This window comes from Colossoma macropomum, unplaced genomic scaffold (genome assembly GCF_904425465.1).
Source record: "Colossoma macropomum unplaced genomic scaffold, Colossoma_macropomum, whole genome shotgun sequence".
Taxonomy (NCBI): domain Eukaryota; kingdom Metazoa; phylum Chordata; class Actinopteri; order Characiformes; family Serrasalmidae; genus Colossoma; species Colossoma macropomum.
Genome location: NW_023494788.1, coordinates 21,224,947 through 21,245,781, shown reverse-complemented (window position 1 = coordinate 21,245,781; position 20,835 = coordinate 21,224,947). Strand labels below are relative to the sequence as shown.

Here is a 20,835-nt window from a genome sequence, read left to right as displayed (position 1 = left end):
AGATTTGCTATTTACATCGGATGGGCCTTCATTTATTTGTAATGGCGCTTGCTTGCCAGTAGGTGGCATAACTATATTGAACTATATGTCCAGTTTGGTAAAATGATAAAAGTGCACTTACTCACTGAACATTATCTCTGAGATTTGCCTGTTTTAGCAAAATATTGTATCTCAGTGTAAACTAATGCCCGATTAAAATTGATAACACATTCATAACATTCAGAGAAAAGTGATGATTTACATATTGCCCATATGGGAATATCAAACACATTGCAATCTATGCTGAAATACATTCAAAAAATTTAAATGTATTTTCAGAATATACTGCCATAGTAACCAACTATATTTTAAAATATATGGGGAAATATTACACATAGAAATCTACAATACAAAAATAAATGTATGTAAATGTGTTTATCAAATATGTATGAAAAGAGCTAAAATACTAGTCTAATGAACGTTACAGTTTGAAATACTTTTTGAAATGAATTTGTATTCCAATATCTTAATTTTACGTGTTCTAAAACCTTTAACATTTTGTAAAAGCAAATGTTGCAGGTATTGATAATGCAGTTATAATTTGATATCTTAATTTTGTGTGAGTGTCTTACTATATACATACAATAGTTAATGCAAAGTACAATGCAAAATACAGAAGTCAGTCCCATTCATTCAGTTCACGTGTGTTCAGTTATATCTGTAACCCTTATTACATACAATTAAAAATACAGTAACAAATACAAATAAATGTGTTTTAAAAATATATCTAACAAATACTTTTGGCAATTTTCATAGCCTGCAAAAATCTATTTAATAAATACATTTGAAACAGTTTTTTTTTCAGTATGGGTGGGTAAACAAGTAGACTTACAGTAACTTGATAAAGTTCCCCACTTCTATGAACATCGTTAGACATCTGACACAGCTTAAAGCCTGACTACACTGACAGGCCCAGCTGTTAAATAGTTCATGGACTAAAATGATTAACAAAGAATTCCATTCAATGAAAATCTTTTGTTGAGTAAACCTCTTGATCTCGCCAGCCCTGTTTTCATTTTTTATTTATTTATAGAGATTTCAGTGTTCAACTACTGATGAGAACTGGCTGAGTAAATGTGCATTTGGGCAGGTGTTGAACTGAAGAGGTGTATATGTGTGTGTGTGTGTGTGCACTTCCTAAAGTCTAATTCTGCTCACTAAGCCCCGTTCTTAAAATCCTTTCTCTCGAAAGCGCTATGGTTATGATTTTTTGTAGTAGGGTCAGTCCCTCGGCCAATCAGAAAACGGTGGAGCAGGGTGGGACATCAGGCCACATCAGTCCACTCGGAAACAATACAATACTCTCCACCCACCTGGAACCACCAGGAAGTAAAAAATTCCTGGAGCACAACATGTGACAGCGATGGGGAGGTTTGAGTCCCCCCCCGGATTAGAGGTGAGGTCGTGACCTGTTTGATGCGCCCAGTCTGATGAAACCCAAAAGTTAAAGCACTAGATTAGCTCATACACCTTTACTTTTTTGGCACTTCGTCATGTTGGCATGCAGAGTCGGGACACCATACAGGTACAGAAACCACTGAGCATTCTCTACACTCTACTATCAGATTTCTATTCTCTTTTATTTCTCACTACGATGTTGTTTCACAGAGCAGGGAGTGTCTACTACTTTCTGTAAGATTCAATGAATGACCTATAAACACTGCCAAAGGCCTTTAATAAGGATATGTACTGTAAAGATATTTCACTCTCACCTGTGACGTTAAGAAAATGTGTGATAGTAGCTTAAATGGAGGTACTTCCGTAAATGAGTGTGGCCTGTGAGTGAATGAACAGTTTGATTAATGAATGAAGGATTAGACGCCTACAGCTGAATTAAAACAAAGCGCATGTGTGACGTGTGGCCTGCTTCCTTAATATCACTGGCAGCTGAATAATGACTTTACTTCAGCCTTATCCCAGGAGGAGTTATGCAGCCTTTGGCACACTCAAATCACGCTGGCATTAATCACTGCTGTTCTCTCCCAACCAATCGCATTTCACTCTCTCTCTGAGTGTATTTTAGTATTTCAGAACACACCCAGCTGTACTGCATGAAAGCACTGAGGATGGACACAAAGCAGCACAAGCGGATATGTTCATTAATATTGGTTTGGAGACCAAAACCATATGCAGAAATCAGTGCTGAAAGCAGAATACAATAGTCAGGGTACCATACCAGAACTGCTGGTTCAAATCCAAAATGGAGCATTAGCAGATTTGAGCTTCTGGTATTAACATTACATTGTTGGAAAACTATTATAAAAAAGAATAAACGTGGAACCACACTGAGACAGCTATTGAATGCATTTTTCTTGTTTTTAATCTTTTTTTTCCTTCAGTTTTGTAGAATTTTATGCACCACAACAGTCATAATTCATTTTTGCACAACTGTTTTCAATATCTCACCAGCTGTCCAATGTCTAAGAATCAAACAAGACCTTTTCTTTCTGTTTTGGCTGCCTGCCCTGTATTAAGCCACATTCAACTAGCAGTCTGGGGGTGTATGTCCCCTCGCTTGTCAGGCCCACTCATATTTCAATCTCTTAAAAAGTCCCCTGATACCAATGAAAATGTTACAAAATAAAATTCTTCATGTGTTCTTATAATAAAATATGAACCCAAAGGGGCTCTTGTATCCTCAAGCCTTAAAGAAATAAATGATACTGACAAAGCTCTCCTTAGGATCAAGCTCGTCAAACTAGGGACCTTCCTGGCCAAAGCGCTGCGGAGATTAGCGTTTACCTTCATCTAACGCTCTGAATTCAGTTCATGAAGGCCTTGCTAATTAGCTAATGAACTGAAATCAGGTTTGTTTAAAGAGGCAGCGTGCTGAAGTCTGCAGTGTTTGGGTTGCAAGGATCAGAGCCTGACACATGTGCCTTAGATCATCCCGTTTTCAGCAGATAGTATAATCATGGCAACATTTTTACGGCTGCATGTCGCCATTAGTCACACCATGGCCGTTTTACATGAATTCAGCAATAAGGCCTGGAGCAACACTTTTTTAACATAGCATGAAACTTTTTCATATTTTTTATGTGAGCTTAGCTGAATTGTGCTAGTTCCTAGCATAGGCTATTGCTTACTTAAGTCGTGAGCTAAACAGTGAAGTTGCCTGTGTTAAAGTTCAGTACTGAAACAATTATGATGTTTTCAGCCATTCTTTCAAGACTAGTAGTGCAGTACAATGTAGACCTGTGGTTAATTAGCCAATACCAGCTGCTGCATGCTATCAGCTGGACAGTTAATGCAAGGTCAACAATTGTGTATTGTGTTAAATATTCCTTTTTCTCTGGTTATGGTAGTTACAATAAAGCAGTGAAGCAATGAAGCCCCTCAACGTGTAACCACAGCACCCTAACAATGGAATTCTGGCTACACCACTGGTTTACACTGATATCCTCAGGAATAATAAATGCTCAAGATGTGTATATCCTTTGGAAGCTGCAATTGCTTCCCAGCAGCCAGGAACAGCACAACATTTGATCGTCTTCCCCTTCATTGACTTGATTGCCCGCAGTAACAACACTCCGCATAACTTCAGAGTGAATGTGTGGCTTCTCATTTGTAAATATGCTCATGGTTGTGACATCACAAGTTTGATAAATTCAAAAACGGGTTGCTCTTGCAGCTTAGTTGACTGTATGGACTGGGGAATAAATGGTATGTTTTGAAACAAATAATGTTTACCTGGTATATCAAATAATTTTACTAAAAAAAAGAAAAAGAAAAATGTTAGACAGTTAGAAAAGCAGCAAATAAGACATTTTAGTTTTATGTCTGGTCTCAACACGTTGGGTTCTACACACAGCTAATCGTTATGTGCCTGAGGGAGATGCTTCTCTCTTCCTTCACAATCTACATTCCAAAAATTATGTTTTTATCCTCCAGTCATCATATAATGGCTATAGGATCATTAAGAACCTTGACACAATGCCAGCAAACTTCATTAACTCTCTACCTGCCTTTTTTTGGGTAGGACTGTCCACTCATTTTCAGCACAGGATAGATAATCTCTCATTATATAAGACAGCACCATAGTTCATGGACTTATGTCAACTGACCAGATCTGGAAAGTGTTAAGAACCATTTGTTTTTCTCAGGAAGGAGCAGCCACAGCATGTGTGTGAGCTTCATTCCGGTTTTCACACATATATTCTTCTTCAAAACCCACAAGTGGCTATTCGTCATACTAGAGTGAGTTTTATTTCTCATTGTTAAAAACAATAGTTACTGCATTATGAAAGTTTATTAAACCTCCATGTGGTTGACTGAGTGCATGGAAATAACACAACAAGATGAAAAACACATTCCTTTTAGTGAAAACTGTCTATGTGATGGTCATCAGAATGGACCAGGGAAGACTGGCCTATTCTAATAACTAAACTATAACTAACGGTAGATTATTTGGCAACTGCCAACTTCTAAACCTAATATCTCTAGAATTTCCTGCTGTAGTAACATATATCATTGTAATCTGTAGTCTAAAATGCTAACTAAGATTCTGATGGTTAGCACTCATATTAAAGAGCCCATATCATGGAAAACTGGATTTTCCTCACTAAAAACGTTTGCTCTAGTATGTAAACACTGTCAAAGTTTCAAAAAGTCCATCCAGTCAATAAATGGAAGCTTAGCTGCAAAAACAGCCCATTTTAAATCCACTGATTTTCCAATGTCACAAAAGCCAGTGCATTTGTATAAATACACCTATTCATCCTACAGCAGTTTAGCTCCGCCCACTCACACTGAAGTTATAAACAGTGTTTCAGTCTGCTCTGCTTTTTGAATGAGGCACAATACAGAACAGCCAATCCAAACCGAGCCCATTTACATATAAGGGTCTTAAAGAAACAGTCAGGGTTATGACTGCTTTTGGCGCATCAAACCATACAAATGTCATAAGTGGATGTCAAATGGCAAAAATATATAGGCCCATGTTAAATGTTAAATGTTCTAAGGCTATGTTGACATTATAAGCGTCATTGCTCAATTTAGATTTTTTGCTCGGATCCGATCTTTCTAACTTGATTGTTTACATTTGTGCAGGTAAGTGACTCAAATTGTCATTTTTTTCAATCTGTCAAGTTTTATTACACACTTATGTAACCTAAAAACAGCTCATTCAGGTTCCATTGAATCCCCGTAGTAACTGAGTAATAAGCTTTAGTATGTAAAAAGCCTGGGATTTTAAGAGGTTAATGTGAACAAGATTGTGTACTGAAATGACTCGAATGAGTACATCCTGATCAATAACATCACATGAATGAACATAATGCGAACAGTAACTGATCAGCAGAACAAGCCTTCGTTATGAAAATCATAATGTAATCATGAAGCAAGAAAAAGGTGAAAAAGGATCAGATTTTTGCTTTTGCACAGTTTACTGGCACTAACTTTAGGTTTCGTGCTGCTACCTCATCAGCACTAAATGACAGCACACGCGTAGTCTGAGCGTGCATGACCTTTAATCGGATATGTACCCGATCTAGGACTTGGATTTGAAAAGATCAGATTTGTGTGTCCACACAACTCTGAAAACAACAGATCTGTGTTCCATTGAGGCAAAACATTTGATTTGTGCCACTTCAGCCTAGTAATGTGAATGTAAACTAGTCTAAATCAGCAGCTTCTAGTTTAATTTGATGTGTAAAATGTATGTAAATTACAAATTAAATGCTAAAGTACTGAGCATTGTGACTAAGCAGGAACTCTTTGTACTTAACCCCTTTTCACAGTAATCATTAAATTTATTTTCCGCTACAGTTGTCAGTTCCGTTTTATCCCAACACCGTCGTCTTTGTAGAGAGGTGTGAATTGTTTTCACAGCAAGGCGATTCTCATTTCTCCACCTTCGCCCATCATTGCTCACTAGCGGCTCAACATAGTCACAATATTTCAAACACAGAGAGCCAACATTGTATTACCATGGTATACCATGATAACGAGTCACAGGGAAAAATATTTTATTTGATTAAACTATTTAAAAATATCTGAGTCAATTTCCATTCCGCTGACCCCTGGGGGGCCTGCAGAAAGAGGTTAACATCAGCTTTCTAAGTTGGAGAGAAAGTCACTGATTTCTACTCTCTCTCTCTCTCTCTCTCTCTCTCTCTCTCTCTCTCTCTCTCTCTCCCCCAAACACACACTCACACACTAGGAATGTTAGAGTTGCTATTCAACCTATTTTAAGCCGAGGGGTGAATTGAGGCTTGCGTCTGTTACTGAAAATTGTTTTGCCCTAAAATACACCATTGCTCATACTCTTAATCACTCTTAATCAACCAGTCGAGTGTTTTCCAACTTAATAATACCTCTCAATCATTAAAGACGTGTAAAATGATTTAAGTCTCCAGAACAATAACATTTGAAGTACCTGTACATATAATAAAATATGGCCTGTATCCTGCAACTTAAAAGTAGTGCAGTGAAAACCAGCATTAAAGTTATTAATTTTTCAGTGCCAAAAAAAGGAAACACAACTAAATATAATAGGAGTTATAATATAAATTTTGGTATGTCAGTTCTTTGCCTTTACTGCAGCTCTTTTAAGGAAACTTGCTTTCAGTCTTATCTATCAAACGGATCAAAATCTGCAGGGATATCTTTCCACACCTCCAAAGTTCAGTCTTAGAAGTTGGTTCCATTTGCTGCTTCACAACCTCAAACACATTCAGTGAAACTGAGATCTGGGCTCTGAGCTGGACAGTCCATTGTTGTGAGAACACCAGCAGCTTCTTTGCTTGATTTGTTGTCTTCAAACAGTGGAAGGATGGACAAACACCTGTGGATGTTTTCAGATCTGAAGCAGCTTGATTTTTTCCTCTCTCTCAAAGATGAAAGCTTTAAGTGTTGTTTATCTGATGGGGACAGTTTTGGTGTTTGCCAGGTCTTCCAGGTGGTTGTTGAGAGCCCTATTTTCTCTGTAGCTTTTAATCATTTTTTAAACTCACCATCATCATCATTAACAGCTTAATCCAGATAGGGTCGAGGTAGCAGTTGGGAGAGCGGAGAATCCCAGACGACCCTGTCCCTCGCAACTTTCTCCAGCTCATTCTGGGAGACCCCGAGCCTCTGCTAGGCCAACTTGGCGATATAATCCTTCCCGCGGGTCCTAGGATGACCTAGAGACCTCATCCCAGCAGGCTGTGCCTGGTAAACACCCACCGGGAGGCGTCCAGGGGGCATCCTTGTCAGTTGCCAAACCACCTCAGCTAGCTCCTCTCAATTTCGGAGGAGTAGCGGCTCTACTCCGAGCTCCTCACCCTATCAAGTAGAGTGTAGCCCGCCACCCTATGAAGTGTGAATCTCCTTAGAGATATCTCCTGAAAAATGAATAACTTATACTTAATGATTTAATAGATTTGTTTTGAGCATTCGCTAACCTGACACTGAGAACTGATGTGTTTCTGTATGAATCTGTTTTTTAAAGCCCTTAAATTCCCAGGCTTGTTAAATCCCAGGGCTTATTAATTAGTAATACGCCTTAGGAAAAAGATGCAAACTGGCTTAATTATTCTTAAATTATAGGAGTGAGGATTAGCAGTGTGCACTAGATGTGCGCATGTGTACTGGACTACTCAGTTAATCATTAAAAATGCCATTATTTGAAAACTCAAATCAATGCAGGTATTTGTTACATTTTATTGCGGGAAGACAGATAAAATATACAGGCCAACAGCTCAGTGAAAAGCCTTGTTTTTGCTTGTATTTGTGAGAAAGTATGTTATGTTGTACTGTGCTACATTGAAACATGAGTGCCTGAATGTGAACGTGTTGCCAAGGCCGTGTTGTCAAGGATGTGACTGAGAAGGCAGAGATAGTGAAGCTGTATCGCTACCTAGACTAAACACTCCAGCTGAAGCAACATGTTGGCACCTCGTCCACTGAGGAGACACTATGTCATTTAGAAGACATGAAGTCCTCATCAGCATCCAGTGTGACTCTGGTTTCACTCTCGGCTCCTTTTGAATGATAAACCATTTTTCTGTATGGTGCTATATTTTTGTGCAACACTAGTGTTATCACCTAAAAAGGCAAACCTAGTTTTTCCTTTCAATGTGGTTAATCAGACGTCCGTTCATCTTAGAAATATTTGAATATCAAAATTAGAATGCACGTCCCTAGCATGGACTTGTTGGTAGCTCCTAGCCATATACACTATATCATCAAAACTATGTGGACACCTGCACACTTTTGGGATGAATTGGAAAGTCGATTGCAAGCCAGGTCTTCTCGTCCAACCAATGGCCACAAAATCCCACACACACTCGAAAATCTTGTGGAAAGGCTTCCAAGAAGAGTGAAAGCTGTTTAAAGCTGCAAACAGGGGCCAACTCCATATTAAGGCCTGTTGTTTTGGAATGGGATGTCCAAGAAGCTGACATAGCTGTGCTGGTTCGGTATCCACATAGTTTTGGCTCGGTGTGGAGTGCAAGACCATGTGCTGGTGAACCTCACTTTTTGTGTTTAAAGCATATAAAGTCATTTTTGATGCATTTTGTTTCCCTAGCACAATGTACTTCAAACATCTTTAAGTATGACACAAGTGTACAAATGCTATTTAGGGTCACTGTTAAGGCAAAAGGCAGAAAGCAGTGTATTTTTACAGTATTTTGCGGTTTTCCTGCAAATCTTAGCATCATGTTCATCTAATCTTAGAATAATGTGTGTTCAGTTTAATATCACATCCGGGTTCTTTCTGCTGTGTGGGTGGGATTGGGATGAAATGTGCAGGTACATGTCAAACATGTTTACTCTGTTCCCTTCAATAAGAGGGAGGAGGAAGTCCGCTCTTTTGTGGTTTGCGCCACATTGTACTCATAGCTCAGCATGGGGACTTGAATAAACATGTTTAGATGTAGTACTGGAGTCTGAGATTACATGTACATTAATCATTACATTTCCTCTGAATTTATCTGGTATCACAGCAAGAACATGGACCTGGACGTTAGAGTTAATATCAGAACGAACAAAGCCTATTCATGCAACTCAATATCCAAAAGTATTCAGACACCCCTTTAATTAGCTGGTTTGGTTACTTTAAGGTGCACCCATTCTTGACAAAGGTGTTCAGTTGCACCCACACAGCTTGTATAATTTGCAAAGAAAAGCACTGTCAATAGAATGGGACGCTGGAGCAGATGCACGTGAGCTTAAGGTCACCATGCCCAGCACCAAGCATCTGTATATCTGTGCACCACTGGGATGAGTTGGAGTGACATTTGTGATCCAGAACTAATCATCCATCATCAGTACCTGACCTTACTAATGCTCTTGCGGCTGAATGCAATCAAATCCTCACAACACAGTTCCAACATGTAGTGTAAAGCTCTCTCAGAAAAGTAAAGGCCGTTACTGCAGCAAACTCTCAATTGCACTGATTTTAGAAGAAACTGCTGTCTACAAACTTTTGGACATATATGGTTGCATGGTATCAATGGAAAGCCAAGAAAGAAGTAAATTGTACAATCGATACCAATCAAAAAGCATGATGGCATATAAAGATAGGAGTCTTCATCAGTTTTAATCATTTCAAGCTGAGTGTTTCTGTGTCCAAAGCTTTAAAAGGCTGGCAAGACATTTTGAATGGTCACAACTAGTTCATTAAAAACAGAATAGGTCTATATTGTTTAACCCTTGAGTTGTTTTTCATGTCAGTAGTCTGATGGACCCACATTATTATTTCTTTAATCAATACAGCCACAACAATTTATGTGAAAATACCTGAAGTGTAAAATATCACGTGTCCAGCATAGTGTTCTTCTTTAGCAGCTGTAGCCAGTAAGCAGCCTGTCCATGTTGTCCACCCTCACACACACACACACACACACATATACAAACACATACCCACACAGACACACACACACAAACAGCAGCCATGTAGGAGGAGAACAGAGTGAAGGACACAGCACCTCCACACTTTCACAGGTTCACCCCAACACCACAATAATACCAGTGTAATATAAATGTGTGGGGGGGGGTGAACGGTGTGAAGGCACTGAAAATGGGTTATTTTATATGTTCTTCACAGAAAATTTTTCATTTTTCATGAAAAAGGGGCCCACAGACCCCAACACCACACAAGGGTTAAAACATAAGAAAGAGAAAATTCTCTGATTTGGTGTTTACTGAAACATTGATCATGTAAGACTACACCATGAGACCTGACATATTTTAATCTGTTAGAAATCTCTTACCTCTATAAACGGTTAACAGATCTATGGCTAGTATATCGCTATTATCAGAAGAAAACCTTGTATTTCCAGAATGGTAACTTTACAGGAGAAGGAAAACACCCACTTTAGTTTTAATGTAAGTCAACGGAACCAGATGTTTTTCCAAGTAATTTTAGGGCCTTTCTTTTAGTCCATTCATCATGAAATTGAAAAGGGTAACAAGTATTTTCAAATTATGTCAAAAACTGAAAAACATCAAAAATGGAGATACAAGGTTTTCTTCCAACAACAGCGAAATTCATGTTTTAGCTGTGATTGTGCATATGCTCTTTATACAGCCAGGAGTGTGTCATAGACTACAATATTATCAATTTAATATTACCATCCAAAGACAGCATTTGCTTATTCAAATCTAAAAATGTATATCCTAAAGGCTATTGCTTTTTTATGCGCAAAGAATGGCAGAAAATCTAAGAAATGTAGCAAGGAATTTATTTCAGGTAGTGTCAATCTATCAGATGTATTACAGATGAGGTGAGACGTACAGAAAAAACAACTTAAATTTTATATATACGTTGCATTACTTTTGATCAATATCAACAGAACATAAAACTAAGTTCCCTTGCAGAAGAGCAACTAAATGTCCTAAAAGAATGGGACTTTCGCTAACATACATACATACAACAGGAATGTTAGCGGCCAAGCACTTACATCTAACACAAACATTTAACAAAATAGTAAAATATATTTTGTTAGATTTTGACAAGATGGACGAGGTAGTTCCTCTACAGGGATGATATAAATTGTTCCTGGTATATTTCAAAATATAAACAGAATATATTATATATTATAATGTAATATTGTAATGTTAAGTACATTACGTTGTTATTTGCTGAGGAAATTAGGTCAAAAAGTTCCAAAGGTCACACTCAACAATCCTCATTCTGAACCATGGTAAAGAAAAAAGTACAGACTGAAGACCAAGAGCTACTGCAGTACTCCTTAGCAAGCTTGCTTGAATCAGAAAGTCCGTTGCAGTCCTTGTTGCTGGGCTGGGTTGGATGCTGGGCCTTGGCAGGGGTCCTGAGGCTGAAATGCGCCTCCCTGCTCGCATTTTTGCACACGGCTGCTTTGACCAGTGCCTTGGGGTCACGGCACAGTTTCTTCTGCTTCTTCAAGGAGCGACCGATCTGCTTCCAGAACTTTGTGGAGCTGGACTCATACTGAGGACACAGTCTTGGATTTGCAGTGTACTCACAGCGGAAGCTCTCATTTCCCTTGGTGCAGCTGATGCTAAGGACAAGTGCATCGTCTCCTGTGGCTTCCCAGCCGCACTGCATCTTGTCTTTGGTGGAAAACCGGCCTTTGGATGCAGCCTTTCCACTGGACCTCTTCTCATTTTCATGGTGGCTGGGTGAGGTCGGCTTTGGAGAGAAAGCGTCCTGCTGCGCTCGCCCTCGTCCCTTCCTCTCCTGCTGTCCCTTTCTTCCCTCTGCCTGCAGAATGTGTTGCGCCACGCAGGCCAAGATGAGCACCACAAATGTGGCCTTTAAGCACAGCATTCCTTAGGAATGGTTTCAGAAAGGCTGCAGAGAAAAGCTGAAACCCTGCGAAGATACAGTCAGCTTTTCACCCGACCAAACAGAAAAACCAGAGTGGTGGAGTAGCTCCTTTCACAGTTGAAATCCAGCTGAAATGTGACTTGGTTAAGCAGCCCTAAGCAAGCATGCCTAGCCTGCAGCATGGAGCTGGAATGCAGGCTGACACCTGAGGTCCTCGTGCATGGTCTTTATAGGCCTCCTTCCGGGCACACACCTTTATTTGAGCCGTCTGACTCACACCCCCCCCCCAACACGTACACTCACACACAAGTTTGTATTCCCATCTTTGTGGGGTATTTCCTTTGTTATTGCTCTTAATGCAGCAAAATGATGCTGTGCTACGCCCACAAACTCGGTGCTAAAGTATATTTAAATAAATGATGCCATTTAATGTGAATGTCCCCACAGTGTCATAAAAAGATCACATTTTCCAATCATCATTTATCATATTGGGAGGATTTGGTCCCCAGTAAGTGCTAAATACATACCTACCCACACACCTACCTACCCTCCTACACTAAAAAGTTGGATAATCTCTTACAGGAATGTTATCTTCGTGGGCGAGAAACCTGAAATGGCTTGTCTGCAGTGACGGAAACTATCAACACAAATTTGCATGACTATGGACACTTTACTGGGTGCTTTAGTTTCTTTTACTGTATTTCAGTGTCACTAGGTTGTGTTACACTTTGAAAATGATAGATACCAGATCAATGGTCAAATGACATGTTTCTAAGTGAAAAGAAGTGTGTAATTAGTTAATTTAAGTGTACAATTTTTGTTTGTTGACTGAGTTTAACATCTAAAAAACATAAAATATAAATATGAATATATATACCTTTTGCACAGGCTGTATTTTATCACTTTTTTCTCTATGTTTAGTTCAGCAAATAAACAATAATTGTGCATTAAAATGTAAAGGATGTGTTCACTTATTTTTACTTAGAAAACCAACAAAACATGGAATTTCACCAGGGATGCACAAACGTTTACACATGACAGTATGTGAAGTCTGTATCTGGACTAATGACGACTACTAAACTCTCTCTAGGGCTTAGACAATTAGTGTTACTCACACTTTTACTTCAGCAGATATAATTCTGCTTCAGTTCCCACCACTGGAGTCTGACAGCTGGCAGGTTTGTTCAAATGTAGCTGTTATGTCTCTCTCTCTCTCTCTCTCGCTCTCTGTCTAACACACTAACACACCAGCTCCCCCTGCTGTACGTCCCAAACCAGAGGCAAAGATATAAAGAATCAACATTTATTCATTATATATACAGAGATTCATACACTGACTGACCACTACATAAGACAGTTACTGAGACAGCTGAGTACTTACTGATGTAGTTAAAGTACATCGCAAATCAAAATTTGGATTGTTACCTGTCCAGAAGTCCCCTAATTCCCACTGTACATACATAAAATCAGATTTTAAAAGTCTCCATAACAATGCCCATATACTGTTCAGTACACATGAATCTTAGAGGATAAAGAAGATACATGAAGCTCCTGTTTCAACTCTACACACCTGAAGAGTAAATTTGGTGGCCTCACACAGTGGTCCAAAGGTAGACCGAGTTACATGGTTAATCATGCTCAGCTCAGGCCATTCACTCCTTCAAATCCTGTACAACTGACAACTGTATATGACAATATGCTGTAGAGGATGATTTTCACTACAAGCCTGTTGGGATTTCTCTCATTCTCCCATTCAAAAATCTTCAGCTTGTTGCACAGAACCACTCCAGGCTTCCAGTATTTTCGAGGCCTCTTTTATCAGGAGGATTGATCTGTGAAAAAGTAAACAAGAAACGATATAATAAAAATAAAAAGTTTATTTATAGAGCATCTTTCACAGAATCAAGGACGTTTTGCAACACAAGTAGTAAAATAACACACAAATAAAAACAATAGAAGAAAAACAATTTTGCATTCATTTGAAAATTGTAAATTATAAATAGCATCAAAAAAAGTAGGGGAAAATTTGCTAAGAAAAAAAATGATTAGCCTGGACAGTGCATGCACATTTCCAGCACGTTTCCTACAATGTAAAGTCACATAAAGTCACCTTTTTTGGATTTTTAAAAAAAATTGTGTTAACTTGTTGTAAAAACAAGTTAAGGCAATTTAAAAAACATCTATTTTTATTGTGCATTAAAATTTGCATATTTAAGTTCCTTGTAGATAATATGTTAACTTATTTTCACTTACAAAAACAACAAAACATAACTTGAATAAAGGCATTCAAACTTTTGCATACAACTGTATATGCATTCCAACTTTTGCATAAAACTGTATATGCATTCCTCCTTTGTTTTATCTGTGCTGGAAGTTATGTGCAACTAATTTCATAATAGCTTATATAAATGTAATTCAATCTGTAATTTAGAACATTCATCAAGGTGTTAAATACTTAATAAAACTGCAATAATGATTCACTTAGCATACCTTTCCTCAGTATGTAAACCAGCCAATGACAAAGGCACAGACGCCCTGTAAGGAAGGCCAGCAGCGCTGCTTCGCCAGCCTCTTAGCTGTGCTCAAGGGAACTGGAGTGGTTGGTGGTGGTGCTGTTGTTGCTGGTGTAGTCATCTTCGGTTTCAGTACCGTCATTGGTCTTGCTGATTTGGTTCCTGAAGCTCCTCTACCCTGTTCTGCTCTGGCTTGATCTGTCTTCACTGCTTGAGACCTAGAAGGGGATTTTGATGATTTCATTCTTTGCTTTGCCCCATTTGGCCTAACTTGTTCTGGCCTGACTTGATCGGATTTTGGATAGTCAGGCCTGGCCTGCCTTGGCTTGATCTCTTCCCTGGTGGTTGGAGATTCTGTAGTGTCTGGTCTAGTCCAGCCTGGCTGGACTGGTGCATCGTAGGATGAGGAGGAGGTAGCGAAGACCATTTGGGCCTCGTCAGAGGCTCTTTTGCACATGAAAGGTTTGAATGCGCTCTTTCCTTGGCAGGCGTTTCTCAACTTGCGCAGGTCCCACATGATCTGTGTGAAGAAGTGACGTGGGTTGTTGTTGTAGGGACGGCAAACGTGCGGCCTGCCCTGGTACTCGCACCAGTAGGACCTGTCCTGGGATTGGCAGGAGATGCGCAGTTTGGTCAGCTCACCCTGTCCTGTTACCATCATAGAGCATTGATCCTTGGCTTTGGTGGAAAACTGAATGGGGTCATCCCAAACACTTCTTCTCTGCTCTTCTCCATCATGGCTCTGGGCAAGGGATGACCAGAAGCAGCAGGACAGCAGGAGTGCACTGGCCAGACTGTGCATGTTGAAAGCTGGAGTTTTGAAGGCTGAGACTGAGAAGCAGCAAGACGTCCACTGCTATTTATGTCCACTGCTCACAAAGAGGGCATTTAAGTTACAATAAGGGCAAAGAAACATCTTCTGGCCTGGAGAGAGGGGGAGCTCAGCCCCCTTAGCCTGCTGGCATGGTCATCTGGGGACTGTCAATGAGAAGGAGGCACATATGAAACCAACTGAGAGCAACACATATGGCTAAACATTGAGGGCACACACCCAAACCCAGAACGCACATGGTGCTTTATGCAACTGGCGGGAGAACACCACAGCTATATATGTGCGTTCTTCTCTTTGTGCATTCTTATGAATGGAATTTTTTTTACAAGGACCATATTTTAAAAATAAGTTGTTGACAATGGACAGGAAGCGGTGGTCCCATTTTTATAAGGCCCAACCATCAAAAACATGACGCTTAACAACATATACAGTGTTCAAGACATGTGCAAGCTGGAATGCAGAACATTCATCAGAGTGTTTTATTGCTTCGCAAGAAGAACGTTAACATTCAAACAACATTCAAACTAATTAAATCCATTCAAATGCAAACTATGGGCACTGATATAAAAGCTGATTGTGATGTGGAACTGGGGTGGGTGTGTAGGGCTAGGGTCAGGGTCCACTGAGGGAGGATATTGGCACTTAACTCTCATTTTGAAGCAATCAGGCCCTTCTGGAAGAAGGGGACCCAAAATGTAAACATCCGCAATAGTTCTGCTTCACTGCAGCCACTGAAAGCCTTTTTACCTTTGGCCCTAGATCAAGCCAGGGAGCCAAGCATCTCTGTTAGCAATTTAAAGCTGAGAACTGAATAGATTAAGCATATGTCAAGGTGCAGTGTGTAAGATTTAGGGGGATCAATTAGCAGAAATGGAATATAGTATACAAAAGCATGTTTTCATGACTGTATAATCACCTATAACTATGAATCATTGTGTTTCTGTTAGCTTAGAATGAGGCCTTCATATCTACATAGAGAGCGGGTCCTCTTGCATCAGAGGCCGTCATGTTGAGCCACCATGTTTCTACAGTAGCCCAGACTCTACTGACTCTTGAGAGTGCCTTTCACAGTTTTACGTTGAAGTGGCAGCTTGAATTTGGTGGTGCTATAGCGCTGGTTGGAAGACATAGAAAGAGGAAGAATCATTGGCTGCTGTGGTGCTGGCTAAACTTTTTGTGTTGAGAAAAATTGGGGACTCATTGTTTAGCACAAGAAAAGGCAAGGGAGGATGAATCCTCACCCTCAAAGTAGCAAAAACATCATCATCATCGTCGTCGTTAACCGTTTAGTCCAGCTAGGGTCGCGGTAGCAGTTGGGAGAACAGAGAATCCCAGATGACCCTGTCCCCCGCAACTTCCTCCAGCTCATTCCCGGGGACCCCAAGCCACTCCCAGGCCAACCTGGAGATATAATCCCTCCAGCGCGTCCTAGGACGACCCCGGGGTCTTGTCCCGGTAGGCCATGCCTGGTACACCCCCACACTCAGCTGCAAACTGGTCCAGTGCGTGCTGGAGGCATCCATGTAATCCAGCCAAAAGAACAACATCGTCTGCAAATAGCAGAGACGCCATCCTCCGGCCTCCACACATAATGCCCTCCTGACCACGGCTACGCCTTGACACCCCGTCCGTGATTATCACAAACAGGAGTGGAGACAGGGCACAACCCTGGCGGAGTCCAACGCTAACACTGAAAGAGTCCAACTTTAATTAATTTCGACATTGTTATTAATTCTTTGCTGCATATAATAAAGTCAAAAGTAGGCTGTACTCATCTCAAGTCAAAGTCAAAGAAGCTGCAACAGTTCATAATCAAGCAAATCAAATATGCTGCAAATGGAGCCTAATTTGAGTCTAAAATAAACTCTACCAATTTTAAATGACTATTATATTTAATCTGATATGTATACACCTGCGATGGACTGGCGACCTGTCCAGGGTGTATCCTGCCTTCCGCCCAATCACAGCTGGGATAGGCTCCAGCACCCCACTGTGACCCATCTGGATAAGCGGTTTAGATGATGTGTGTGTGTGTGTGTGTGTGTGAGAGATATGTATACATAAACATGAACAGTTCAATTAGCCCAATTTAAATTTTGCTAAATATTTTAAATGATTTAATGATTTAAATGGTTTAATCTGGCTGGTATAAAACATAAAACCATAAAACGTGTCGACAACTTGGACCAAACCATGAAGCGTTTTTCTTTGCCTGAATACAGTGTGAATTCAGTGCCCACCATTCATTAATTCACTTCTCACTTGAAAATAAACCAAATGTCATAAATCACAAATACTATATCAAACAACAAAAGCCAAAAAAAGTGATAGCAGTCATACAGACAAATCGGTGACTAAACGTATGCAAACAGGTCCGATTCCAATCTGAGGGTGACCGTCTATAAAAAGGGGTCACTGCAGGAGTTATGTTCACGGTGGACAGACCATAGGCCTCGTCACATAATAAACAAGCTTATTTGTACATTTGTAAGCAGGAGAGGATATTAGGATGCCATGAGAACATGGCCAAATGATGGAGATCAGGCAGAGGAAGTGTCTACAGTATCTGTGACTTACATTATTTTCTTTGCTAGATTTTAGTTTTTATTACTTCATTTCTTCCTGTACAAGAAACATATAATTTTCTGTTTTGTTTACTGTAAAAAATACATTTTAATGCATTGTAAATTTTATAAAGAATGTGGTAACAAGCAATTTAACTGGTTTTAATCAACTGAAATAAATACTTTCCATGAAACAATGCAAAACTAAATTTGCTTTAGATAAAACATTTTACATAGTTCAAACTTCAAAAACACTTCTGCACTCATCCATGTTCTACTGTTTTTTACATGAGCTGACAGAATAATAAACTAATTACAGTGTGAAACACAACTACAGAGCAAATAGTTCTTTAGTACTTCATAGATTTACATAAAATAGTGGATCCAGTTAATCACGTATCTTAGGTGACTGTGCTGTGATTGATAAAGTATTCCTCTGGTAAGAACACAAGTGTTGAGAGTGTTTTGAGTGTTTTGGTAGATGTAGAGTATTTAGGGTATGAAATTAAGTGCTGAGCCGCAGATTTCTGCCAAGAGGAGTGTAAAGAGTTTTGAAAAAAGAAGCAATGAAAAATGCTTCTTAGCCATTGTAAATAACTTCCATCACATTTATGTTTAAGGGGATATAACAGTGTTAAAGGTGGCATATCAGTCTCTAATATTTTCATGCTTCAATTACGGCTTATTTTAAAGCTTAGTAGTTTTAAAAGAAAGAACATTGGATCATATCAGCCGATACACAGGATTTTAATATCAATATCAGTATCGGTAAAATAAAGTGGTATCATGCCATTTATTATGCCATAAATTTTAGGCTCACTTAAAGGAAGAAATTATAATAAAATATGCATACCTGCTCAGGTACTCTCAGACTTGAGTGATGGATGACTAAGGAACTTGGCACTTGCATCATGTCACCCGAATGACAGAGTTTAAACAGAAATAAACAGGAACACAGACACTGAAGATGTTAATTCAGTTTGAAATTTTATTCACAATATTTTACAGTATAGCCAGCCTAACCACTTGGACTTGAAAACCAGCCGCGCTGACAACCAGCCCCCACGACTGCTAAATGCCACGAAACATCAGCGGAACGTCTTTGAGCAAGCATAACACACCACCAGGCATACTATCACTTAAGCTGGTGGGGAAGAACAGTGCATGATAAATCAAGACCACAGCCAACAGCAGAATGGAACTAAGGTGCCTTGGGGAACTGAAATGAAGATGAGTAAAAATCAGGTAGAACACTTTATCTGAGGCCTGCGTAACACTGCCATATACTCGTCAAGTGATTTAACCGTTATGATAAAAAACATCTAGCACCTGACATGATTATTAACAACAGACAGAAATATTATCAAAGTCCTAGTGATGAACTAGAGATATTTGGTGATGTAACTGGTGATGATAGACTATGACAGTATTAAGTAGGCATTGTTATAATCTTCAAGTAAAGTGTCAAGACAAAATGCATTTTGTAAATTTGCTCCTGGGTTCTCACTTATCCAAAAACATACAAACTTTTTTGAGATATATTACATTCACCCTTTTGATAGCTTGTCAGTGAAAGTAATTGTAAATACCCCAAAACTGTCTACCAATATTTGTAATCAGCAAAAAACAAAAAACAACCCCAAAAAAACCCACTAAGACCTGAGATCTACATTAAAAATAGATTTTGGTGTCAAAAGCAATTTTTCTTGGAGCGTTGTAAGACTATGCCTACTGTGATGAGCTCTCCTGGTTAGTATCATAAGAAGGGCAGTGTAAAAAAACCCTGGCTATTAATTAATGTAAACTAAATTACATCACAACTGCCACATTCTTATTTGCCCAAACAGTTAGAGATGTTACTGCTACAAGTTAAAATCATATCTTGAACATTTCAAGACACACAACAATGATCTGACACCCACTGAAGAATTTTCTGGTAGCACTTGACTTTACAGATCGGTAATAAATGGGTAATAATGTAAAATATAAAAAAGTAAAAAAAATAAAGTTCAGTTACCATTATTTTCCATTTCATTACCAACTAGTAACCATGACAATTACTAATTATTTATTAACAACTACAAAATGATGCAATTTTTAGGTTAGTATAACTTGTTACCATTATTTTTCCATTTTATTACCAACCTGTTAGTGTTACATTTGCTAACTTTTTCTTTAATAACACCCTGAAAATTAGCATATAATTTATAGGTTAGTACAACTTGTTACCATAGTATTACCGACTTATTCCCCCTGTGTAAAGTGCTACCAAATTTTCTCCCATTGTTATCCAGGTCTTTGCGAAATTTTTATGTAGGATGAACACAGGCTTGCATTTACAGTTGCCCTCTTTCACTGTGCACAGGTACCATGGACTAAAGAAAAAAATGAAAAGGCAACAATTCATTCAGCCTCAGAATGGCTTGACAACAATCCCACATTGCATTATTGTAGTACTAGCGCATTTGCAAGCACTTGGAGCGTATATTCATACATATGTTGCATATAATGTTGGTGGCTCATAGGCCATTGGCCTTAGATGGCATTGTCACTCTATTCAAGAGTGTGGTCGTCAGATAGGTTTACTTCGCCTTACACATGGATAAAAATCCTCCAGTCTCTCAGACAGGCCCCAAACGAAGTTCAAGAGGTTCGTATACTGACAGATTTGAACTCCAGACAGTGTATTCTCCACAAACATAAAAAAGCAGACTAAATAAAAAACAATAGTGAGGAGAAAAAAGAAACTGTTTTTAGAGTAATGCAGCAGTTGAAACATTGTTATGTCTGCCAAAAGTGACCTTTCAGTGACTGTAAACAAAGACACATACATACAGTAGCTAAACGTTGAGGCCTCCCTGACTCCATGACTGATATAACAGTGCTGTAACAATGCAGCAATCTCTTCACATGATGTGAAAAAGTGAAAAGGCGTCAAAGGAAAACGTCCATGAGGCAGGGTCATCGTAGACAAGGAGCTGAAAAAGTGTCATAGTTTCATCATAGGAGAATATATAGTATAACATGAAGATGGACTCCATTTCTTGGCCCTGTAGCTAAGTGTCCTCTTCTGATGGCACCCCCCTTTAAACTGGGCCAGCTGTTCATCAGGTGGGCAATAGTCTGAAATAAAAAAGAATATAGCAG

The 20,835-nt window shown here is 39.2% G+C and overlaps 3 protein-coding genes across 6 annotated transcripts in view; all 3 read right to left on the bottom strand.

Moving 5' to 3' along the window:
* Positions 1–10,686: 10,686 nt before the first annotated feature.
* fgfbp1a (fibroblast growth factor binding protein 1a) lies at positions 10,687–12,228 on the bottom strand. Its single transcript, XM_036568796.1, has one exon. It carries the CDS (start codon positions 11,777–11,779, stop codon positions 11,147–11,149), a length of 633 nt encoding a protein of 210 aa, XP_036424689.1. The 5' UTR covers positions 11,780–12,228; the 3' UTR covers positions 10,687–11,146.
* Positions 12,229–13,068: 840 nt separating this feature from the next.
* On the bottom strand, positions 13,069–15,460 carry fgfbp2a (fibroblast growth factor binding protein 2a). Its single transcript, XM_036568795.1, has 2 exons — positions 14,270–15,460; positions 13,069–13,611 (listed from the first exon to the last, which is right to left on the bottom strand). The coding sequence occupies exon 1, from the start codon at positions 15,092–15,094 to the stop codon at positions 14,276–14,278; it is 819 nt and encodes a 272-aa protein (XP_036424688.1). The 5' UTR covers positions 15,095–15,460; the 3' UTR covers positions 13,069–13,611; positions 14,270–14,275.
* Positions 15,461–18,654: 3,194 nt separating this feature from the next.
* Positions 18,655–20,835, bottom strand: part of prom1a (prominin 1a) — a 106,275-nt gene continuing 104,094 nt past the window's right edge. For all 4 annotated transcript variants that reach the window (XM_036568791.1, XM_036568792.1, XM_036568793.1 and 1 more), the window contains one exon: positions 18,655–20,811. The gene's annotated coding sequence lies outside the window, so the exon portion shown is untranslated. The remainder of the gene's footprint in view (positions 20,812–20,835) is intronic.